Source organism: Dendrobates tinctorius, unplaced genomic scaffold (genome assembly GCF_039654945.1).
Source record: "Dendrobates tinctorius isolate UK_male_01 unplaced genomic scaffold, ASM3965494v1 ptg000162l, whole genome shotgun sequence".
NCBI lineage: Eukaryota > Metazoa > Chordata > Amphibia > Anura > Dendrobatidae > Dendrobates > Dendrobates tinctorius.
Window position 1 is genome coordinate 56,650,839 of NW_027361829.1, and position 26,006 is coordinate 56,676,844.

The 26,006-nt window shown below is 45.6% G+C and overlaps 2 protein-coding genes across 7 annotated transcripts in view; one reads left to right on the forward strand and one right to left on the reverse strand.

Moving 5' to 3' along the window:
* COA1 (cytochrome c oxidase assembly factor 1) overlaps positions 1-21,742 on the reverse strand; it is a 147,151-nt gene extending 125,409 nt beyond the window's left edge. For 3 of the 5 annotated variants that reach the window (XM_073550036.1, XM_073550037.1, XM_073550035.1), the window contains exon 1: positions 21,531-21,741. The gene's annotated coding sequence lies outside the window, so the exon portion shown is untranslated. Of the gene's footprint in view, positions 1-21,530 lie in introns of all 5 variants that reach the window. The other 2 variants (XM_073550039.1, XM_073550038.1) reach the window with 1 other exon arrangement.
* Positions 21,743-21,845: 103 nt separating this feature from the next.
* Positions 21,846-26,006, forward strand: part of BLVRA (biliverdin reductase A) — a 73,401-nt gene continuing 69,240 nt past the window's right edge. Inside the window, exon 1 of one of the 2 annotated variants that reach the window (XM_073550034.1) lies at positions 21,846-21,990. Coding sequence is in view for 1 of the 2 variants with exons in the window: in XM_073550033.1 (XP_073406134.1) it covers positions 22,071-22,073 (3 nt within the window). In the remaining variant the exon portion in view is untranslated. Of the gene's footprint in view, positions 22,074-26,006 lie in introns of both variants that reach the window. The other variant, XM_073550033.1, reaches the window with a different exon arrangement.

A 26,006-nucleotide genomic window follows, 5' to 3' on the forward strand; every position in this document is an offset into this window, starting at 1 on the left:
TAACAAGCAATAGAAAAAATGTAAGAAAATGGGGTACTTGTGATATTATAGAGTTGTTCTGATGTATGATATGCACAAGAAAATGCGCACAGGTCCGGGTAAGGGAAGGTCTGTGTGACCGAAGGAAGCGTGAGACTAAAGGGGTCTATGAGTTGAGAGGGTCTGGGAGACTGGGACTCCGACCATGACTGGTAACTAAGAGAAAGACAAAGAGATGGAAGATGTGAAGCAGACAGTAGTCCTAGGTCAGGTCCCAGACACCACGGACACCCCTGGAAGAGGAAGGCGGGCACCGGCGATGATCTGGTAGGTGTAAGGCCTCGATCATGGCGTACTGGATTGTGAAAAGTGACAGAAGGGAAGAGTAGGAGAGTAAGATTGTCAGGGACGACAATAGACAAAGGAAGGGAGAGTGTAGGGAAGGTGACCTGACAGACGGACTGACTGGTCAGATTTAAAAAGGGAAAACCGCTAGGAAAGTGCAGGTGACGTGCAGTACCTTGAACTGACATTAGAGGGCAGGGAGGAGTGTGAGCATAGGACTTGACATCAGCTTAGGGCTAAGAGTGTAAAAGGGGAAGGTACGTACATATACGTCCCCGGAGAAAGCACGGTGTTGTGTACTGCAGGTGTGGTGTACTGTAGGTGTGGTGTTCTGTAACCGGAGAGCTGTGAAGAGAAGTGCGGTGTGCTGTGAGGCCGCCTGGTGGACGGCGAGAGAGAGAGAATAAACTCGAACCTGTTGCACCCGAAACTTGCTCCAGCTTGTGTCTGTACGTCCCTGCGCGGTATCCAGAGGGACCACCCCCCAGCCCGGCCCACCGACCCTACAACTGCATGACACATGACTAAGCTCACATCAGGCTTCACTCTCCTCCTCTACGTGGATCCAGAAGAAATTTCTCACGCTGTCAGCGGTGACGTCAGCAAGGTTACGCAGGTCATTACCGATGAACACCGGTCACCTTACTGATCTCACCACTCTTCACTGCAGGCGTGTTCTCACGCTACTGTCAGTGTGATACAGCTGGTGTGCTGAGCAGTCACTCGGGTCACCACTCCGGATGGTGTGTTGAGTCGGTGGGGTGAGACTACATCTCAGTGAGTGACAGAAGTCTGAGCATGAATGCTCAGATCAGACTTCACTCTTCTCCTCTGCCTGGATCCTGCAGATCAGGATGCAGCAGAGTGGGAGATCAATGTGGTATGGATTTACAGTGGAATATTTGATGTGTTAAAGGTAATAAATGGATAAAAGAGGGTCAGGGAGTGCTTTGTACAAATAAAGGATTTCTCTCTGTGTGCTATTTTCGCGTCTTATAGACGTCTCTCCATTACTAACCCCTGGGCTAGACGTCATACACTGCCAAAGAAAATGTGAAAAAAGGAAAAAATATGCTATATAATGTATATATATGAAATATTTATCTGTAAATTTGCTATTAAAAATACAGTTAACTTAGTGCGTACAGGGTGGGCCATTTATATGGATACACCTAAATAAAATGAGAATGGTTGGTGATATCAACTTTCTGTTTGTGGCACATTAGTATGGAGGGGGGGAAACTTTTCAAGATGGGTGGTGACCATGGTGGCCATTTTGAAGTCGACCATTTTGGATCCAACTTAATTTTTTCCAATGGGAAGAGGGTTATGTGACACATCAAACTTATTGAGAATTTCACAAGAAAAACAATGGTGTGCTTGGTTTTAACGTAACTTTATTCTTTCATGAGTTATTTACAAGTTTATGACCACTTATAAACTGTGTTCAGAGTGCTGCCCATTGTGTTGGATTGTCAATGCAACCCTCTTCTGCCACTCATGACACACTGATAGCAACACCGCAGAAGAAATGCTAGTCTAAAGGGGTCAGATTCCTTGTAGAAATGCTCGGACTTGACACCCATAATGTGGAGGTGCACCATCTAGCTGGAAAAACTCAGGGAACGTGCCATCTTCAGTGCATAAAGAGGGCAACACATCATCATGTAGCAATTTCAGATATCCAGTGGCATTGAAGTTTCCATTGATGAAGAATGGCCTTACTATCTTTGTACCCCATATACCACACCATACCATCAATTATGGGTGTCAAGTCTGAGCATTCCTACATGAACAGTTTCCTGGAAAGTGGATTGGTCGTCATTGGCCAGTTGAATGGCCACCAAGGTCTCTCGATCTGACCCCCTTAGACTTATCTTTGGGGTCATCTGAAGGCAATTGTCTATGCTGTGAAGATACGAGATGTGCAGCATCTGAAACAACGAATACTGGAAGCCTGTGCTAGCATTTCTTCTGTGGTGTTGCTAACCGTGTGTCAAGAGTGGGAGAAGAGGGTTGCTTTGAAAATCCAACACAATGGGCAGCACTTTGAACACATTTTATAAGTGGTCAAAAACTTGCAAATAACTCATGAAAGAATAATGTTATGTTAAAACCAAGCACACCATTGTTTTTCTTTTGAAATTCTCAATAAGTTTGATAGGTCACATGACCCTCTTCCCATTGAAAAAAATAAAGTTGGATCCAAAATGGCCAACTTCAAAATAATGAAAAACCCATATGTATAAAGGGGTTAATGTACCACTGGTAAACAATAACTCACTGCATTGGTGACCAAAAAGTTAAAAAATAAAAAATGATCCCAAAATGATGGTACTTAAGATAAAATTGTGATTTTATTGATGAGACAATTAAAACAAGTACATGGAAAAAAGAAAAAAAGGTGCTAAGTTCAATAAAAGAGGGACCTACATGCCATGGGGAATCACCATGGGAAATCACAAAAGGAAGGCCATACAAAAAGCAATTTCAAGTTAAACTAAAAATGGCACTGTCAAGTAAATTATCGGAAAATGGGCTTGGAGCGTAGGCATTGACGGGCCATTGACTGTAATGATCCAGCACACCTCTACATCATGATCGGTGTGAACAATGGTGGTCTTGATGAATCGGGCCGCAGTCTATATATAACAAAAAAAAGCGTTCATAAAAACCCGTAATGGGTGTACGTTCTATGTATGGAAAAACATGTATGTAAAGAATGTGCGTCTGAATGAGGCCTAAGAATGGGGCACAATCGCAGCAGGTGGAACTTGCCGTATGATGCAAACAAAAGTGATGCAGTAAATCTGCAGTTAAAAAGAGAATATGCATTGTATGTGCGTTTTTTAGCAAGGTTTTATAAATAAATCATTCAAAAAAGAGTGTGGGGTCCCCCCTATTTTTGATAACCCGACAAGGTAAAGCAAACAGCTGCTGACTTATATTATCAGGCTGGGATGAGCCATGGTGATTTTTCTTGTACCAGGCTTAAAATACCAGCCCACACCTACCCTACCGGGGACATTAAAAATACCAGCCAACAACTAAGAACCGAGCACATTAGATGCGCCAATTCTGGTGCTATGCCCGGTTCTTCCCTACTGCCCTGTTGCAGTGGCAGTCAAGGTAATAGTAGTTGGGATTGATGTCAGCTGTAATTTTTCAAACCACACTATCCCTCGTTATCCAATTAAAAAAAAAATCCCATGCAGGTCCGAAGTAATCCAAGAATCCAAAGTAGTCCAGAAAAGGATACCTGACAACATATAAAAACAGGAAGAAAGACAATAGACACTCCCTCGTTCACCAATTTATTACCCACAATGTTGACACGAAATAGAGAGTTGCTACCTGGCGCTATTACTGCTATTCACAGGCACCATAGACATCAAGGAACGTGGACTACATTGGACCTGTGTCTCAACATTTTGGGTAATAAATTGGCAGGCAAGGACGTATCTATTGTCTTTATTTCTGTCTGTTTTTCAGGTATCCTTTTCAGGACTACTTCAGATTCATTGGAATTACTTAGTACCAGAATTTTTTTTCAATAAATTGGTGAACAAGGGATATTGTGGGGGAATTTTTATTCAAATTGATTTTTTTCTATGTGTTTTAATTTTTTATTACAGGGTTAGTAATGAAGGTGTCTGATAGACACATCTCTAATGCTAACCCCAGGGGTTGAGGGCAGATTTGATTTTTGACAAATTACAGCTGTCGTCATCCCCAACTACCACTACCCCGATTGCCAGGGTAATCGGGAAGAGCCAGGCAAATTGCCAGAATTGGCACATTTTAATGTGATGGATGCGCCAATTCTGGTGCGGCTGCGAGATTGTATATTTAGGCTTGGAAGGCCCTAATAACCAGGGACCTTCCCAGCCTGATAACATAAACCTGCAGTTGTCTGCTTTACCTTTGCTGGCTATAAAAAATAGGGGAGACTCCACATCATTTTCTTAAACTATTTATTAGGTTAAGTCATGTACAATAAACTACACACGCATGATACTAATTATATATCTCACGGATATCTATCTACCTCTTAGCACATCTAATAACATACCAAAGAGACAAAAACGCATGCAGCAAAAATGCAAGTGAACTGAGGTGTGGGATTCATGTGAAAATTCAGTTCTGTGAAAGCCTGAACAAACACTGATCGTGGGAACGAACCCTAAGGAAGGGGGCCGACTTGCACGTGTGATGCAAGAAACTCGCGCATCAATACCCGGCACTGTCACCGGCACTCGGACTGGAGCGCTCAGCTGCATAAAAATACATGAAGCTGCACACTCCGGTCAAGAGTGCCGGCGGCAGTTCCGGGTATTGATGCGCGAGTTTCTTGCATCATGCTCATCACAAGTGTGACCCCAGCCTAACGCTACATTCCCAGGATGAGTATTTGGTGAGGTTTTGATATTGCAGATTTTCTACACCAATTCGCTACATTAGTTTACTTGTGTTTTTCCACTGTGTTTCTTTTCTTTACATGTGTTGATGTCTCTATTGGTGCGTCCTATTTTAACCCCTTAGTGACAGTGCCATTTTGCAGCCTAATGACCAGGCCAATTTTTACAATTCTGACCACTGTCACTTTATGAGGCTATAACTCTGGAACGCTATAACAGATCCCGCTGATTCTGAGAATGTTTTTTCATGACATATTGTACTTCATGTTAGTGGTAAAATTTATTCGATATGACTTGTGTTTATTTATGAAAAAAACGGAAATATGGTGAAAATTTTGCAATTTTCAAACTAAAAATTTTTATGCCCTTAAATCAGACAGATATCTCACACAAAATTCTTAATAAATAACATTTCCCACATGTCTACTTTACATCAGCACAATTTTGGAAACAATTTTTTTTTTTTGTTAGGAAGTTATAAGGGTTAAAAGTTGACCAGTGATTTCTCATTTTTGCAACAAAATTTACAAAACCATTTTTTTAGGGACCACATCATATTTAAAGTCATTTTGAGGGGTGTACATGACAGAAAATACCCAAAAGTAAAACCATTCTAAAAGCTGGACCCCTCAAGGTGCTCAAAACCACATTCAAGAAGTTCATTAACCCTTTACGTGCTTCACAGGAACTGAAGCAACGTGGAAGGAAAAAATTAACATTTAACTTTTTTTTTGCAAAAAAAATTACTTCAGAACCAATTTTTTTTTTATTTTCACAAGTGTTAAAAAAGAAAGTGAACCACAAAATTTGTTGTGCAATTTCTTCTGAATACGTCGATACCCCATATGTGGGGGTAAACCACTTTTTGGGCGCACGGCAGAGCTCGCAAGGGAAGGAGCGCCATCTGACTTTTTCAACGCAGAATTGGCTGGAATTGACATCAGACGCTATGTTGCATCCGGAGAGCCCCTGATGTGCCTAAACAGTGGAATCCCCCCACAAGTGACACCATTTTGGAAACTAGACCCCCTAAGGAACTTATCTAGAGGTGTGGTGAGCACTTTGAACCCCCAAGTACGTCACAGAAGTTTATAACTTAGAGCCGTAAAATAAAAAAAATCATATTTTTTTCACAAAAATGATCTATTTGCCGCCAACTTTTTATTTTACCAATTGGACCCCAAAAGTTGTTGTGCAATTTGTCCTGAGTATGCTGATACCCCATATATGGGGTTCACCTCTGTTTAAGTGCACGGTAGAGCTCGAAAGGGAGGGAGCACCGTGAGACCGGATGCCATGTCGGGTTTGGACATATGCCTAAACAGCAGAAAAACCCCCAATACTGACCCCATTTTGGAAACTACACCCCCTCAAAGATTTTATTCAGGGGTATATTGAGCAATTGGAACCCACAGGTATGACACAGAATTTAATAACATTAGGTCATCATATTGAAAAAGTTCATTTTTTCCACAAAAATCTTGGTTTAGACCTGAATTTCTCACTTTTGTCAGAGATTACACCAAAAAGTGGACCCCGCAATTTGTTACCCACTTTCTTATGAGTGTGGCGATATCCCATATGTAGTCAAAAAGTTCTGTTTGGACAAACTGCAGTGCTCAGACAGGAAGGTGACAATGTGACAAATATGGCTTTACTTGAAAATCCTTTCAGGAATTTATTACTCACAGAGGGAGGCATGCTCCTAAAAATACATTGGCTGATTATAAAATTTGGTCTTGCTAACAAAACAGTTGTCCTGCAATTTCGTATATTGTAGCAGAAAGAATAAACTGTACTGGAATGAAGGACACATTGTGGAGGAAAATGGAGCCAACTATGTGGCAAAGCGGAGTTTGTTCCAAAGATGAAAGAACACCAGCTGGGCTAGAATGACACAGACTTTCAGGGACTGGTCGTACAACGTCCTTTTAGCTCCATCAATCCCTATATGAGAGATGAATGTGCCAATAGGCGTGGTAAACCACAGCAAGCTCCCACCCTCCAAGGTCAGAACTGCTATATGCACAAAACAACCAATCCCCTACAGAATCTGTAAAGTATTGTCTGGTACCAGAAGTCCGGCAAGAACCATACGGTAAAGTCCATAGTGTATAAGTACGGAACTTCCTGATTTTTAGAAATCCTCCAATAAAATGATCATGCCCGTATCACCAACACAAACATAAGTAATATAAATGGAAGCCAAAGTTTTGTGTAGCAAGACAGTCGTAAAAACAGTCAAAGTTAGATATATGGTCAAAAATATTTGTGATTGATCAAGTCCTAGAATTTTCAGATCACCTGACTTTTCAAGAACATTTATGGAGTCCACACTCTGGGTTGTACAGACGTGGGTACGTGGACGAGAATTTGTTGGAATAGTAGTTTGGTATGGGATTGATCAAGTGTTGGAATTAATTGTGGAATGGGGTAAAATGGGATCTACTAATGAAAATATTCTCTATTACTTGCTCCAAATTACTCAACTGGGGCCACTAAGCAGAAAATAAAACTTATATAATAAAAAACTATTAATTTGTAGGTGGTGTAGTAGGTCTCAAAGCAGGGGGAGACACAAAAGGCCTGGTTGTGCATGTGGGGCAATAGTACTGGGAATCACTCCATTTGCCATGCTTCCTGCAAACTCGGCATAGTTTTTGAGGATACCTTTGGGTGGGAGTGACAGGGACAGGGTGAGGAAAATGGTGCTCTGCAAGTCTCCGGGAATCCTCAGACTCAAAGGCTTCCCCTGGTTCCATTGACTCAAACATAAGACCCTCAATAATTTTTTCCTAAAACTGTAGGAATGTAAGGGGTCCTTGGAATTTTTTATACAGGACAAAGCTGTTTTATGTGGCAGTTTGAATTAGGTAGATTGCCACCTTTTTGTACCAGGCCCTGGTCTTCTGCTTGACCAGGTTTGGTTGCAGAAAAAGAGAAAAAAACAGCTCACCTGTTAGGCATGTGTTGTGAGGAAGCACGGATATCGTGTAGTCATCACGTGTAGTAGTAAGCAAAAAAGAGAAACAAAAATCCAGCTCCCAAAATTTCAATTTATTGTGAATAAAAACAATTCCAAAAGATCCAGTAAAATAGAGTCACATGGTTGCAACAAGCAACGCGTTTCAAACAGTAACTTGTTCTTTCTCAAAGCTACTCAGCATAAGTAACAGCACGATTATATATGCACCTCAACCAATGAGAATTCATTAACAATCACATGACGTATGCAATAGCTAATTAAAACCACAATGCAAGAAATAAAACAAAAAAAAAACACAAAATATACAAAAATGTACAAAATATATACAATAGTTGAACCCTAATAGTGGAACATGATTTCTTTCTGCACATTTAAACCTGCAGGATAGCAGGTATTCAAGCAGAACATCCAGTACACTTCGCGAGTCATTAGCCGTCTCTTCATGTCTCCTCCTCTTGCTGACTCCGCAAGCTTCTCAGTACCAGTTACTTGCAGGAATGCCATGCTTCTCTGATGGTGAGAGACAAAGTGCTTAGATGCAAATGACATAGAACGATTAACCCCAGTGGAGGATACAATATCTGTAATGTGCTCTGAGATACGGACTTTAAGCATACTGTTACCTGATAATGGTTTACAATAGGTAGATGAAATAACAGCACTGCCCACACCCCGCAACCTTAAATTTTATCACACTCTTTTCTTTTTTAATATGAGTGTTAGTCCTGATAGAGCATGCAAAGTGGCTCAACTGTTCACATCGGATGGATTTCTCACAGCTGCTAATTCTGATTCATTCAACCTGGACATCATTAAATTAGAAAAACTGATGATAAATTAAAGTTTGGTGGCACTTTACTACACTGGACAATTATGTACGAAAAGATATGATCCCAAGAGGACTACGATTAAAGAAAATTCCCACCACTATATACGCTCAAGAATTTGAATGGAAACTGACTTTGAGCAGCTGCTCCATGAAACTCATGCAACTTATCATGAAACATGAGGCTATAAGGCTAAAAAATATTCAATCTGAGATCAATGATATTAAAACCAGTTTGGAGATTAAAAATAATGTGAACTATACAGAAGAATTATTGACCATAAAAAAAAAATCTAACTCCAAATTAGAAGATGTAATCATGAGCCGCAAGAGGAGTAAATTCCAGCATGATTTGGAGGACTATCACTCCAAATGAATCAAGTGTAAATGAATCAAGTGTATGAGTGGGGTAGGTGGCAAAAATCACCTAAGAATATTCGCCCTATCCTCAAACGCTCCAATAACTCCTCTGGTGTGTCTGAGCGCCGAGTCTCTTTTAGCTCTTCGGATATGGAATCCATAGATACCAGTTTTAATAATGTCTACAGTGTTGGAAATATCAGTCACAACAGTGACAACAATAATACATACTACCGTAGACCAAAGAAGCATTTTTCAAAAAACGCAAAAGGCACGGGGGCCAGAAACATTGCAGGAAATACCAGAATGGCCACCTGCAACAGGAAATATCACATTCTCAAGGAAATTTTTCTAATGTTAAATATTTCTACAGTGGAGCAACTGCAAGTTCTTTCCCTTGGACTCAACTTTGCGCCAGATCGACATTTTGACTTGTTTCACACATTACTGGATGTCAACAGATTTATTAGAAATCTAACTGTGAAAAAAACATTTTATTCACAGGAGTCTGAAGCAATAGATTTGAGTTTTAATGCTGAAAATGAATATTGCAGTTTGACATTCAAAGAGCAAAATGCATTGAAAAATCTCAAGGATCTTGATATGGCCAATTCATCTGTCCATAGAGATGTCCATCAAGCAGAGCACTTATGCACAAAAAATCCCATATTTTATCCCATCCAATCGAGAGTGGAGTGCATGGACAGGTTTCAAACTGTCATGGAAAGAGATTTGAGAGCTCTGGACATGTCTGCTAAAAAGCATACATACAAAGGTAATCTCAATGCTAATCAACAGAAGGCCATTAATGAAATTAAAAATATGCATGAAATAACAATTAAAAAGCTGATAAAGGTGGTTTAATTGTAGTGATGGATACAATAATGTATAGAGATCAAATGAATTGTCTACTGAATGATGAGACAACATATAGAAAATTGCCTTCTGATCCCACACATAATTTTCAAAAATAATTATTTAAATTGGTGGATGGAATGGCATTGGGTGTTTTAACCAAAACTCATATGGAGTATTTAAAAATTAGTCACCCCATCGTTCCCACAATGTATGGGCTGCCCAAAGTTCATAAGGGGGTTTCACCATCATAACAGGCATTGGTTCTGTCACAGAACATCTTAGTCAATGGTTAGACTCTTTGCTGCAGCCTTTGGTTGTGGGGTCCCTGGATTTCTTAGAGACTCTAAAGATGTTCTGCATGAGCTTTCCAATATTACATGGAGTAATAATTTTCACTGGATTGGCTGCGATGTCATTGCCCTTTATACCTCCCTACCGCAGAATGCAGTCATTATGCGTTGGAATTTCATTTGCATAAAAATATAGTGATTATACTGTTGATCTATGTAATTTAATTAGGCAAGTGATATACTTTCTAATGAATCACAATTATTTTTAATTTGACAGTTTTATCTCCAATGCAAGTGGGTCTCAATGGGCAGCAAGCACTCACCATTAGTAGCTAATTTGGTTATGTCCTATTGGGAGGAATTGACTTTGTATTCTGATAACAACCCTTTTTTGCCTAGCATTTTCTGGTATGGCAGATACATCGACGATACACTCCTCATTTGGAGTGGCGATGTATCTGCCATACCAGAACTTATTCATTATTTTAATTCTAATTATCTCAATCTTCGTTTTACATGCAATATTGATCCTTGCACCATTTCATTTTTAGATTTAAGGTTGCGGGGTGTTGAGGACAGTACTGTTATTTCATCTACCTATTGTAAACCATTATCAGGTAACAGTATATTGCATGCCTCTAGCAGTCATCCTGGTCATACTACAGTACTAGATCAATAACAGTGGGTGAATTGACAATAACAGGGTTCCCCAACTCCAGTCCTCAAGGCCCACCAACAGGTCATGTTTTCAGGATATCCTTAGTATTGCCCAGGTGGTAATTGCATCACCTGTACAATACAAGGGAAATCCTGAAAACATGACCTGTTGGTGGGCCTTGAGGACTGGAGTTGGGGAACCCTGGACTAGAATAACAAGAAATTGTAATGACACTACTATTCTGAAACAGGAGATGGATTTATGCTGTGATCAATTGAAAAAGAGAGGCTATCCCAATTGATCTCTCAATAGAGCCAAACAAATTGTACAGAAGAAAAAAACGATGTGATATGTTGGTGTCAAAAGTGAAAAATAATAATGTTGTTGGGAATAACAAAATAGTATGTTCTATCCAATATAGTCCTCAGTATAATACTATTAAATCTCCTATCCAGAAGAATATTCCTATCTTATATGGAGAAGAGACAATATTCTATCTACAATTTTATCTTCAGGTTGTCAGATAGTGGCAAAAAAAGCAACTACTCTGTCCAATATTTTGTCACCAAGTTATTTCCATCCAAGCTGTAAGAGAATGGTCAGCTGTAATATACTGAGCGGCCATGATGAGCTAGGCAGCCATCTTGTGAAAGTTAGGAGAAGAATCAACTTTTACCTAAGAACTAATAAAATGTACTAAATGGACGATGGAAAATGAGATCATGTCTCCTAGCAACCTCAGCAGATGTGCACAGAGGAAGATTGAATCAATAGGGAAATAGGGTTACCAAATATATGGTCAATGTGTGTATATGTGATATTGTTGGTAGAAAGAACACACTCATTAAAATGTCAAATGCATGAATTTATGGATCAAGCCTGAAAGTAGTGATAAGATTAATAACAGTAGCTAGAGAGAATATTGAATTCTATGAGTTTTAGTGTTTGGGGAAATGTTAATTAATGTCTTCGTATTATGTCATTATATTCTTTGTTGTGAACCGCACGTTTCTCCAGAATTATCATGTAAACGCCTTTGAGTTATCATGTAAACGCCCTCTGCGGAAAAATGCAGTTTTCTTTCTAAGCATTATGTATAAAACTCCCCTGTTACTGTTGCTCGGGGCCATTCCACCGCCATCATGCCGCTGTGCCACACCATGGCCAGGCTAAAGGGCCTTATCATCGCCAGACCTCCTAGTGAATCTCTGCCCGTCTGAATTCCTGCTTTTGCCCGCATATTTCAACTTCTCTGATTGTCCGTTCTGTTTTGCCATGTATCTCCTGAATAAACTTCGACCTCAGCTTCATAAGAAGATTGTCTGCAATTTTGTCCGGCTCTTCCAACTCTCCCAGTAAGAACTTTCTCTTACAAGTGGCGATTGCCAGCCAGGAGGAGCGGCTCCGGAGAGCTGCCTCCAGAAGAACCATTGGAAGAATTTGCAGATGAGGGCTTTGCGGTTGGAAGAGTGAGGAAAAAACAAAAAAAGCGTGTGGCCACATGTGAAACCGATCAAAGGAAGCCAGCCTGAAGGAGAACCTCTCGTGATCGCTCCGAGACCGCCTGCCCGATTTTTATAAGAAAACTACAGAAAAAAGACTATAAAAATATATGTGCAACTAAGAAGAAATCTACAAGGATGTGAGAACTTTTTTGTGCCGGGTAGCAAGAAGCTTTAAAAGGGCGTGGGTAGATGCTTGGCAAGCGTAACGAGTGAGGCTGGAATCACGGCTGCACCTCTTTTGAAATTTTTGGTTGACCCAGTCTACAGCGAGGTCTTCCATCCGAGAGAGGTGTGAGTATCTAACTCTGCTTAAACTGCATTTGTTGATACTAGAACAGAGAAAAATTTGTCCTTGTAGACCACTGTAAATATGGAGTGGTTATGGAAACAGGCAGAGAAATATGCTGGCACACCCCAGCTGGAGGGGGTTAATGTGGAAACCATGTGGTTAAATTGTATGCGTTGGTTTACCAAAGAGAACAGGGAACTAGATAGAAAGAATTTGCTAGGGAAGAATAATAGCCGAGTAGCGGCTTTGTGTAAGACTGTCATAACTTTTGATCAGGCTCTTGATCGGCAGTCTACCCAGCAGTATGTGTATGGGGTCACCCGGGGAGAGACAGTGTATGGGGAGAGATTAGAACAGTTGTATGAGACATTGAGACAAGCAGAGGAAACACAGAGGGAGGGGGTTGATTTGGAGCCTTTGAGAGCACTTATAGCACAGATGGAGTCTGCAGTGGACAAGAGCGGGGCTGGCCCGGAAACAATCACAGAATGGAAATCAATGATAGGAGACTGGGTGAGGGAACACACAAACACACAGGATAGATTGTCCCGACATCTTCAACACATGCAGACACAGTTGACTAAAGAATTAGCAAAAGAGGAGGAAAAAGATGATTCATCCCAGGTAGACTTTAAATTTAACGGTGACACTGCTTCTACCCCTAGAAAAAGTCCCGGCCAAATGTCCCTGGTCCATCTTAAATTTGTTAAAAATTTGCCTAACTGGGAGGAAAGTAAGGGAGTGTTTCGTAATGTTCTTGGTTTTAGCCATGGCTAGATAAATTTCAAATTAAATCTAAGGAAGATGCTTCCCGTTATTTCATGTCTTTTGTGCCCCCTGAGTTCATGTCCCATCTTAGAGCCCAGCAAGCTGTCACGCTCGCGCCTTGGCTGACTGGCGCGAGCCGGGGGGTTGTGGCCCCACTGTGCCACAAACCAGACTACCCTGGAAGGGGCGTGACTATGACAGCTACCTCGGTCTTCACTGGAGCCTCTGATGGTGAGGTCAGGCTTGTGCGGCAGATAGCTGTCGGGTGCCACTCCAGGGTGGTGTCTGGCTGTGGCTGCTGATCCCACTCGGGGACAAGTCACTTGGACAGGTGTGACTAACAGGCAGGCTGAGACACTGGGCAAGCAGGCACGGCTTGGAGACACTGGGCGAGCGGGCACGGCTTGGAGACACAGGACAGGCGGGCACAGCTTGGAGACACAGGACAGGCGGGCACGGCTTGGAGACACAGGACAGGCGGGCACGGCTTGGAGACACAGGACAGGCGGGCACGGCTTGGAGACACAGGACAGGCGGGCACGGCTTGGAGACACAGGAAAGGCGGGCACGGCTTGGAGACACAGGACAGGCGGGCACGGCTTGGAGACACAGGACAGACTGGCGTGGTATGAGAAGGGACAGGTAAGGACCTGTTCACACAGCAGTTGTAGGCAGGAAGGAGTGGTGTATGTTGGAACAGGATATGGACCTGTTCACACAGCAGGTGTAGACAGGAAGGAGTGGTGTATGTTGGAACAGGATTTGGACCTGTTCACACAGGAGGTGCAGGTACGGATATAGGCTGGAGTGTGGAGTAGACAGAGCTGCAGAGCAGGATGGGCTGCAAGGGGCCGTGCAGGCAGATCGGCTAGGGAGCCGTGCAGGCAGAGCGGCTAGGGAGCCGTGCAGGCAGAGCGGCTAGGGAGCCGTGCAGGCAGAGCGGCTAGGGAGCCATGCAGGCAGAGCGGCTAGGGAGCCGTGCAGGCAGAGCGGCTAGGGAGCCGAGCAATATTACTGAGCTCCGAAAATTTTTGGGTCTTATCAATTTTTCCAGAGAATTTATTGAAGATTTCGCTTATCTGGCTAAACCACTGTATGATTTATTGAAAAATGTGATGATGACTTTGCCCCTGTCAATGTAGAGGGAGCCGCCTTACAGGCTTTTGAGGGATTGAAGTGCGCCCTTACAGCAGCTACTGCATTGGTTAATCCTGACCCTTCCCATCCTTTTTACATTCAGACTCACACCAGTGATATCTCTATTTCTTCTGTGCTTCTACAAAAATGGCCCAAAGAAAGCCCAGAAGTGTCTACTCAGTTGTATGCCCTAGGTTACTACTCTAGGTTGCTCATGTGCATGAAGCACCTACTGGGCGTGCACTGCAATCAAGTAAAACATATAGTGGGAATTGATTCCTTAATTTTCCAGACCCCATTGACAATCCTACAAGTCTATATTTGTTAAAGAAGCTTAGGTTAGGGATAAAAATTTCAGGAAAATAGGACCCTGGGAAGCTAATTGAGAAGGTACTTTAGTTGCTACTCATAAGAATTGGCCCCACAGTTTTAGGAGTGCACAGTTAACAAATCAAGCTACAAAAGTGTTAAAATGGTTCATATCAATCAGTGTAGACTTCTTAATTATCTTACTGACATTTCTGGTAAGGACTGATACTCCACTTTTTTCTATTTTCTTCAGGTCAGCCAAAGATTTTCATATTTGACTCCTGGGACCATGAACCTATTGGATCATCAGGAGAAGATGTTTCACACTATACAGTGGGACTCTGATAGTGTGAGAGGGGGAGAAGATCAGGAAAATCCGAAAGCCAAAGAATGAGAAGAAAAAGACCAATAGACTTAACTATTGTGCAATTTATTTTTTGGGGACTAATATTTGAATTATTTTCTTTTATTATGTGTTTGTGCTATTTTTAGGGTCTTCTGCCCTCACACACACATGCATAAAGTGCTGAATTACCTCAATATTCTTATTTTCAATAATTCACCCATGAATCTTACAGTACTGCATGTTGTACTCTGAATAGAGTACAAGAGGGGGACTTGTAAGAGAATGGTCAGCTGTAATATACTGAGCGGCCATGATGAGCTAGGCAGCCATCTTGTGAAAGTTAGGAGAAGAATCAACTTTTACCAAAGAACTAATAAAATGTACTAAACGGAGGATGGAAAATGAGATCATGTCTCCTAGCAACCTCAGCAGACGTGCATAGAGGAAGATTGAATCAATAGGGGAATAGGGTTACCAAATATATGGTCAATGTGTGTATATGTGATATTGTTGGTAGAAAGAACACACTCATTAAAATGTCAAATACATGAATTTATGGATCAAGCCTGAAAGTAGTGATAAGATTAATAACAGTAGCTAGAGAGAATATTGAATTCTATGAGTTTTAGTGTTTGGGGAAATGTTAATTAATGTCTTCGTATTATGTCATTATATTCTTTGTTGTGAACCACACGTTTCTCTAGAATTAACATGTAAACGCCCTCTGCGGCAAATTGCAGCTTTCTTTCTTAGCATTATGTATAAAAATCCCGTTACTGTTGCTCGGGGCCATTCCACTGCCATCATGCCACTGTGCCACACCATGGCCAGGCTAAAGGGCCTTATCGCCAGACCTCCTAGTGAATCTCTGCCCGTCTGAATTCCTGTTTTTGCCCACATATTTCAACTTCTCTGATTGTCCGTTCTGTTTTGCCATGTATCTCCTGAATAAACTTCAACCTCAGCTTCATAAGAAGATTGTCTGCAATTTTGTCCGGCTCTTCCAACTCTCCCAGTAAGAACTTTCTCTTACACAGGAAATAAAAGACACACCTGGTTACATCACAGTGGTTTTTATCACTGCGGTGCATCCAGATTTGGAACATGTACTCACTCTACCGTTACACATTCATTTTGTGATAGTGAAAGTAAAAAACAATTTAACATACAATATATTAATTGTAACAGTAAAAATGTGGTCTATTTAATTAAATGTAAGAAATGTAATCTACCGTATTTTTCGGACTATAAAACGCACCGGACCATAAGATGCACCCCAAATTTTCAGAAGGAAAATAGGGAAAAAAATAATGTGTCAAATGGGAGTCCGTCTTAAGGCCCCTTTACATTTAGCGATGCACCAGCAATCCCAACGATACGACCCGGTCAGGATCGCTGGTGCATCGCTAAATGGTCGCTAGTGAGCTACCACACAGGCAGATCTCACAGCGATGTAGCGACGCAGCAGCGGTCGTTACTTACCTTTCAGACACGGCAATCCTGACGTCCTCCCGCCCGCGTCCACGCGTCTCTCGTCGGCGCCAGCAGGAACCCCAGCAGGAAGCGCCCTACAAGAAATGGAGCTGTGCGATCAACGACAGACAGCAGGTGAGCCGGTCGGAGGTAAGTATCACACATAGCGATATCGCTAGCGATATCGCTGCTGCGTCACAAAATCGGTGACGCTTTAGCGATATCGCTAGCAATATCGCTATGTGTAAAGGCCCCTTTACAGTCCGAATTCAGCTTACTAGGGAAGGGATCCGGCACAGGTGGAGAAGTGGTCACAGGCTTCGTTCGGTGTTCCAGGCTGGTGCGGTGGCCTCTAGGAAATCCCATCCCTAGCTGGTGCGGTGGCGGCTCTGTGCTGGGGCAGGGGTACTGAGGCTAGGGCAGGGGTGCTGGGGAAGGGGGGCTGTGCTGGGGACACTGTGCTTGTGATGTGGGCAGTGTTTGTGCTCGGGCGCTGTGCTGGGGGCACTGTGCTGTGGGGCTGTGTTGGGGGCACCGTGCTGTGCTGGGGGCACTGTGCTTGTGCTCGGGCGCTGTGCTGGGAGCACTGTGCTGTGGTACTGTACAGGGGCGCTGTGCTCAGGTGCAGGGGCAGCTGCTCCGGTACAGGGGTGGAGGCTCCACTGGCATTTCCTCAAAGCCCGGAGGCCCCCGCAAATCCGTTGCTGCCATGTTGCAGTGGCCTCCGGGAACATGGACGCCGGGAAGATGGCCGACGGTCTGGGTACTGCGCATGCTCAGGTTCAGATCTCATCCCGAGATCTCGGGAGATGAGATCTCGTTGCCGAGATTTGAATCTCGTCTCCTGAGATCTCGGGACGAGATCTGTATCTGAGCATGCGCAGTACCCAGACCGGCGGCCCTCTTCCCGGCGTCCATGTTCCCGGAGGCCACCGCAACATGGCAGCAACGGATGTGTGGGGGCCTCTGGACTTTGAGGAAATGCAGGCGCCGGCCGAGCCCCCCACGGAGAACAGAGCCCCTGCCCCTGCACCGGAGCACAGCCCGCCGCCACCACCACACTACAGAGCCACGCCGCACCCATGTGAGTATATTGTGACCATAAGACGCACCCCCCCACTTTCTCCCAAAATTTTGGAGGGAAAAAGTGCGTCTTATGGTCCGAAAAATACGGTAAGTTATATAGGCTGCACAACACGGATGCTTAAAGTCCGTATCTCAGAGCACATTACAGATTTGCATCCTCCACTGGGGTTAATCGTTCTATGTCATTTGCATCTAAGCACTTTGTCTCTCACCATCAGAGAAGCACGGCATTCCTGCAAGTAACTGGTTACGAGAAGCTTGCGGAGTCAGCAAGAGGAGGAGACATGAAGAGACGGCTAATGACTCGCGAAGCCTACTGGATGTTCTGCTAGAATACCTGCTATCCTGCAGGTTTAAATGCGCAGAAAGAAATCATGTTCCACTATTGGGGTTCAACTATTGTATATATTTTGTACATTTTTGTATATTTTGTTTTTTTTGTTGTTGTATTTCTTGCATTGTGGTTTTAATTAGCTATTGCATACGTCATATGATTGTTAATGAATTCTCATTGGTTGAGGTGCATATATAATCGTGCTGTTACTTATGCTGAGTAGCTTTGAGAAAGAACAAGATACTGTTCGAAACGCGTTGCTTGTTACTCACAACCATGTGACTCTATTTTATTGGATCTTTTGAACTTGCTGTTATTCACAATTAATTGGAATTTTGGAAGCTGGATTTTTTTTTTCTCTTTTTCGCTTATGGTTGCAGAACTGGTTCTGATAAGTCAACGCCACCCATAAATTTAATATATTCTGTGACGCAGACCGGTTTTTCCTTGTCCCTGGTGGCTCCCCTCTCTCTGACCATCAGAGTGGTGTCCGCATGCAGTGTGGTCAGCATGTAGACGTCCTTCCTGTCACTCCACTTCACTGCAAGAAGTTGGTCACTTGCGAGTGAGAATGACGCCCCCTTCTCCAAACGTCCGGACACCAACTGTGACAGATAACCCACTCTGTTTTTCCTGATTGTTCCACAGGCCCCTGTATTTGCAGTGTGGAGAGATTTATATAGGGGGACGCTTGTGTAATAGTTGTCCATATACACATGGTACCCTTGATTTAGAAAGGGCGTCATTAGCTGCCACACAATTTTGCCTGGGATGCCAATTGTCTGGGGGCAGTTTGTGGGGTTTATTTGGCAGTCCCTAACTTCATAAATTAGGAAGGTGGAAGTGTACCCTGATAAGCTCTCACAAGTTTTGTATAATTTGATTCCGTCTTTGGCACGCTTGGAGGGGATAAATTGGCGGAATGACAGACGGCCCTTGTAGCTCATCAAGGACTCGTCGACTGCCGCAATTTTCTCTGGGGTATAGGAATTTAGAAATGAATTTTGCAGGAGGGAAATTAGGGGTCTCAATTTATTTAGGAGATCATAATTGGGGGTCAGTTCTTGGGGGGCTTGGGAATTGTCTCTGAAGTGGAGGAATCTCATCAGAGCTTTGTAACGGACTCGGGACACGACGGCTGCAAATACAGGGGTGCTGTGGACAGATTTTGTTGCCCAGTAAGAGCGGAGTGTGGGTTTGTTTACTAAACCCATATTCAGGGTAAGGCCTAAAAAAAAAATTATTTCAGGGTCATTTGTGGGGATCCAGGAACAGGAATGAAAGGCAGTGGGTTTTTGGGAAATGTATTGTCAGGCATATAGGTTTGTTTGGTGGACGATTAATTCTAGGACTTCGGGGCTAATGAAAATTTGGAAAACATTAATGGGGGTAAAATTGGCAACATCTACTCTTATTCCAGGGACAGGAGAAAAAGGGGGAATTTGAGGGGAAAATGAAGTGTCATTATACCACAGTGATGGGGGGAAGTGGAACTTGGTCCTGCCTCTGAATCTTCAACAGTGACGACCGACTCCGCTACCATCGGGCTGGGGGATCCCATGGAGGAAGAGTCGTCATCACTGTCTGAAAACTGCTCAGCTTCAGGGGCAGATTCTGTTTCACTGCGGGAGCAAAGCAGGCTGTAAGCTAGCTCCGCGCTGTAAGTTCTGTGGGCCATTTTATTTCCCTGCCTAATGAATTACTAACCCTAATCTAACCCTAGTATTTTTTTCCTCCTAACCCTAGCACGTGTAACCCTAACAAATTATTTTTAAAAAATTATTTTAAAAAATAATTAAAAAAAAATATATTTTTTTATAAACCACTGACAATGGGGATGCAGGGATTATGGAGAACGGGGTGGGTAATTTGATTTACAGGACGCTTGCGGATGCCATAAAATCTGATTTTTCTTCACTGACAGGGCAGCACTTCAGCTGCAGTCTCTCTTCTCTCCCAGAACAACTACAAGGAGAGAAGAGAGAAAGCACAGCCCAAGTGCTGCCATATTTACTAATATTGGGGGTTTTGATCACTGTGATAGATCCTATCACAGTGATCAACAACCAGCAGCTAATGAGAAAATTCTCAAGGGTTGCCGAGTGCAGGCAGGAAGATCTTGACGAGCGCACTGAGCATGCGCTCGCCATTTTCTTTCTCCCGCAGGAAGGAGGGGGGCCAGGAGAGCGGGAGAATGAAGAAACGGTACATAAGGTACCGTTATGGGCATCGGAGGACCCGGGGACCCCATTTCTCTCTCCTCTGATGTGCGATCACATCAGAGGGGAGAGAAATTAAATGTAACATCATGCTGTTTTTTTTGTGGCGGTCGCCATTATAGGGTTAATAACGGCGATCACAACCCCGGGTCGGTAAATACCGACCTGAATCATGTTCTCTGCGGTCTTGGCTACCCCCGGCAGCCGAGACTCCGGAGAAAATCCAACTGTGGGGGGGCGCTATTAACTTTTTCTACAGTGCCGTTAATTAACGGCGCTGTGGTTTAAGTACCCTTAGTGACTGCCGTTAAAAGGCGTAGCGGCGGTCGTTAAGGGGTTAAAGAAAGCGTCTTAGTTTTTGATACTTCTTGGTATTTGGCATTGTCAAATCTTTAGCCTCTCATTTAGCCAAATCAGATCTCATACTTTGCACTGACGAGGGGCAATACCCCAAAACACAGAAAATCAGGATTCTGTTTAGGCTCATAAGTCATGTGACAAGGCTCGCTAAGACTTGTAGGATTGCTACTTCCTATAGGGGGCGCTAGAGTTCTGGTCCTCTTTCTCTCTGAAGAGACAATTTGTATATTTCATTTTCCCGAGGCGCACGTGTGGCATATACGTCTCCTCATACTGGAATGCCAGACCTGGCAGGTTACTCTCCACAAGGAGACGCCTTACCCCTTGGATTCTAAACTTTACTGATAGTCATGTGACTTTAGAGCTTTTTCAAATGCAATGCACTTCCATGGGGTAACTGTACATAGAAAACTTGCACCTCAAGAGCCACTGACATGTTCCGGATCTCCACCACGCGCTGCAGGTCTGCTGACTAAAAAAAATGAATAATTAAAAGAGCACGAGATTTCTACAAATGCCATTAAGGCTATGTGCACACGGTGCGGATTCTGCTGCGGATCTGCAGCGTTTCAGGCTCTGCGGGTCCGCAGCAGATTTAGGTGAGTTGTACAGTACCATTGTTTTCAATGGTAAACTGAAAAACGTTGTGCACATGCTGCAGATTTTTCCGCACGGATTTGCTGCGGGTTACACTCCACAGCATGTCAATACTTTGTGCGGAATTCGCAGCGGTTTCACACCTTCTCCATTGTAGAGGTGTGAAACCACAGGGTAATCCGCAGGTAAACCGCAGGACTTTTGACCTGAGAATTACCTGCGGATTTTATTAAATCTGCAGCACCTAAAACTACGTGTGCACATAGCCTAATGGAAGTGTAATAAGACACTGCGGTTTTCACGCAGTGAAGATGCAGCAGAAAAAACGCACTGCTCCATGGATCCACAGCCCCCCAACGCCAGCCCGCACCATGCACGGCCACTCACTGTGTGCTGCAGCTCCCGGCGCTTCTTTGAAGGTCGCAACTTTATTTACACGTAGAACAGTTCGGCCATGGCTGATAAGGGCACCGGCCAGTGCAGCGCCCACTCCTAACACTCCCGACCACTGCCCGTAGATATTACAGGAAGATTTCACACATCCCAGAGACTGAATTCATTATTAGACGTCGCTATAACGAGGATGATAAAAGCATGCTGTATAACTATTAGGTTAGGCGCTAGTCGTCCCAAAAGAAAAATGGCGGCCGTGTGCGGCGCACTGTGATGACGACATGACGCCATTATCCAATCACACTTCTCCCGTCTTGTACGCTTGCGTCGGTCGCTCAGCTGGTGGCTGACATGACTGGCGGGGACGCGCACAGTAGTACACGGGGTTGGCTTCCAGTGCGCGCTCCCGGGCTTCATCCGAGAACTGTCCAGCGACTGCAGATGGTGCGGGGAGGTGAGTGATGTACGGCTGCTCAGACGTGACCTGCTGCCGGGGAAGGAGCACTGAGGGGTCACATTCGGGGGCTCTATAGCATGGTGGGTCATGTATGTGTTCTGTATCACAGGGGAAGGTTAGGCCATTTATGAGGAGCTCTCTTGCTGTCATTGAATGGAAACACTCGGGCCCCTGGTGAGGTTTTGGCCGGGTTTCCACATACATGTCGCACAAGTGTTTTCAGTTTTTTTCTGCTGCAGAAGCACATTGCCAGGCGCCGAAATTCTGCAACAGCACAAACTCCTTGTGGGAACGAAGCCTTAGGCCGGTCTCACGTTTGCGTATCTGTGCGCAGCGCTTGATCGGCATGTGTACATATATGTAGCATGGTGTGCGCAGGGACATGCGTTCACTTGCGGATGCATACGCGGTGTGCGTCGGTGTCCGGCAAACGCAGCACGTTGCATTTCTGAGGCATAAAAAATCAGTCAAATATGCACAGTCATCCACATGCGGATGAATGCATCAAAAAAGCATTACTGTCTATAGGAACGCATGCATTCTTCAAAATGAAAATAGAAATCCCACGAGGCGCCCATTTTTGTCTGATGTCATATCGAACGCTTGTGCATAAACAACGCAAACGCAGTTTTTTTCCATCCTGCGTAAGGTGATGCACATAAAAAACTCTGCGTAAACATGTGTTTGCAGATGATATGCTGCGGACTCAAACACCAATGTGAACGTAGCCTTAGAGCTGCATAGAGATGAGAACGTGGCCCTCTGAAAGCAGCCAGAGTGTTACCATGTCCCCCGGGTACACTTCTGCCTTATGTAACATCAGGCATGGACAGACAAGCTCCTCAGCATGCTCATTGTCTGTTTTCAGGTTGGTGGAGTTGTGGCAAACATCACACCACTGCAGTAAATCAGCCCGCTCTGATGAATTATTCCTCTGTATGTTTCCCATTATACACAGAATTGTTTCTGTATCAGAACATATCTGGAGCTACTTTCCATTGGAAGAATTACTCTTAGGCGAGAATGGTTGGTAATAAGCTGCAGTATCGAGGCACCAAGTGATGGGAGGTGGTGCAGGGACTGTGAGGCCCCTGGTGCAGGGAGGAGGCTGCAGGGGCAGTGAGGCCCCTGGTGCAGGGAGGGAGGCTGCAGGGGCAGTGAGGCCCCTGGTGCAGGGAGGGAGGCTGCAGGGGCAGTGAGGCCCCTGGTGCAGGGAGGGAGGCTGCAGGGGCAGTGAGGCCCCTGGTGCAGGGAGGGAGGCTGCAGGGGCAGTGAGGCCCCTGGTGCAGGGAGGGAGGCTGCAGGGGCAGTGAGGCCCCTGGTGCAGGGAGGGAGGCTGCAGGGGCAGTGAGGCCCCTGGTGCAGGGAGGGAGGCTGCAGGGGCAGTGAGGCCCCTGGTGCAGGGAGGGAGGCTGCAGGGGCAGTGAGGCCCCTGGTGCAGGGAGGGAGGCTGCAGGGGCAGTGAGGCCCCTGGTGCAGGGAGGGAGGCTGCAGGGGCAGTGAGGCCCCTGGTGCAGGGAGGGAGGCTGCAGGGGCAGTGAGGCCCCTGGTGCAGGGAGGGAGGCTGCAGGGGCAGTGAGGCCCCTGGTGCAGGGAGGGAGGCTGCAGGGGCAGTGAGGCCCCTGGTGCAGGGAGGGAGGCTGCAGGGGCAGTGAGGCCCCTGGTGCAGGGAGGGAGGCTGCAGGGGCAGTGAGGCCCCTGGTGCAGGGAGGGAGGCTGCAGGGGCAGTGAGGCCCCTGGTGCAGGGAGGGAGGCTGCAGGGGCAGTGAGGCCCCTGGTGCAGGGAGGGAGGCTGCAGGGGCAGTGAGGCCCCTGGTGCAGGGAGGGAGGCTGCAGGGGCAGTGAGGCCCCTGGTGCAGGGAGGGAGGCTGCAGGGGCAGTGAGGCCCCTGGTGCAGGGAGGGAGGCTGCAGGGGCAGTGAGGCCCCTGGTGCAGGGAGGGAGGCTGCAGGGGCAGTGAGGCCCCTGGTGCAGGGAGGGAGGCTGCAGGGGCAGTGAGGCCCCTGGTGCAGGGAGGGAGGCTGCAGGGGCAGTGAGGCCCCTGGTGCAGGGAGGGAGGCTGCAGGGGCAGTGAGGCCCCTGGTGCAGGGAGGGAGGCTGCAGGGGCAGTGAGGCCCCTGGTGCAGGGAGGGAGGCTGCAGGGGCAGTGAGGCCCCTGGTGCAGGGAGGGAGGCTGCAGGGGCAGTGAGGCCCCTGGTGCAGGGAGGGAGGCTGCAGGGGCAGTGAGGCCCCTGGTGCAGGGAGGGAGGCTGCAGGGGCAGTGAGGCCCCTGGTGCAGGGAGGGAGGCTGCAGGGGCAGTGAGGCCCCTGGTGCAGGGAGGGAGGCTGCAGGGGCAGTGAGGCCCCTGGTGCAGGGAGGGAGGCTGCAGGGGCAGTGAGGCCCCTGGTGCAGGGAGGGAGGCTGCAGGGGCAGTGAGGCCCCTGGTGCAGGGAGGGAGGCTGCAGGGGCAGTGAGGCCCCTGGTGCAGGGAGGGAGGCTGCAGGGGCAGTGAGGCCCCTGGTGCAGGGAGGGAGGCTGCAGGGGCAGTGAGGCCCCTGGTGCAGGGAGGGAGGCTGCAGGGGCAGTGAGGCCCCTGGTGCAGGGAGGGAGGCTGCAGGGACAGTGAGGCCCCTGGTGCTGGGAGGAGGCTGCAGGGGCAGTGAGGCACCTGGTGCTGGGAGGAGGCTGCAGGGGCAGTGAGGCACCTGGTGCTGGGAGGAGGCTGCAGGGACAGTGAGGCACCTGGTGCAGGGAGGAGGCTGCAGGGTCAGTGAGGCACCTGGTATAGGGTGGGGAGGCTGCAGGGACAGTGAGGCACCTGGTGCAGGGAGGAGGCTGCAGGGACAGTGAGGCTACTGGTGCAGGGAGGAGGCTGCAGGGGCAGTGAGGCACCTGGTGCTGGGAGGAGGCTGCAGGGACAGTGAGGCACCTGGTGCAGGGAGGAGGCTGCAGGGTCAGTGAGGCACCTGGTATAGGGTGGGGAGGCAGCAGGGACGGTGAGGCATTTGTGCAAGGAAGGGCACAAATATTTTTAAAAAGCTGCCATTTTACCACCAAAGGGCTATTAATTAGTTCTGCTTTCCACTAGGTTTGGCCCGCTGCTGGGATCGCGACCAATCACAAGAATAATTCTTTGAAACTCACAAGAAAAAAGTATATGCACAAAAGTAGGGATCACCAACAAGAAATATAGTCAAAAATAATTCAACAATTTTTATTATAAATATAATGAACACAGCAGACAAAAACACTATGTTAAAAACAATTAAGTCTGAACAGACACAGATCACAAAACAAAGACAATGGGTCATATAATTAAATAGTGAAATACTATGAGTCACAAGATTAGCAGTGCAATCAGTAAACCATATATAATAACGAATATCTCTTAATTATCATTGCTCACATCACCTAACAGGCAAGTGCAATCACACGCATGATATCCTACTGTTGTTTATAATTAAACCTCTATAACCAGTGCTATGCAACAAACCTTGGCGGTAAAGGCTGCAATTACAAAGCAATATAGACAAACATTATACCAAGATATAGCAGCTTATCACCATATTACCAGCGCTGCCGCTTTACCAGCAGACCAGATCCTGGGGATTTAAGTGAAAAACCTCCCTTCCCTAGCATAATACCAACTGGTTCCCGGGAATATACAGGCATACGGCTAAATTACATGTGACCCCTAAATCACAAGAATAATTCTCCCATGTCTCCTCCTCCTGAAATGGAGTGTTGGTCACACATGCTCAGTTACTACCCCACAATTTATTAATTTATGGAACTGATGGAGAGGGTGCCCATAATTGATCAAACAATATTGTTTATGGTCCAACACACATGCAGACTGAGCCTGCGCCCCAGCAAAGTCCACCACCATAATTGGGGAATGTTTCCATCCTCTCCTCGTCTACCTGCAGACTGGTCTGGGGTCTGCCACACTAACTATGTGGACAGATGAGGAGAATGGGGAAAATCTAACATTGTGCCGTATTGAAGGGCATTTTGTAGTCGGCGGCGTTCAC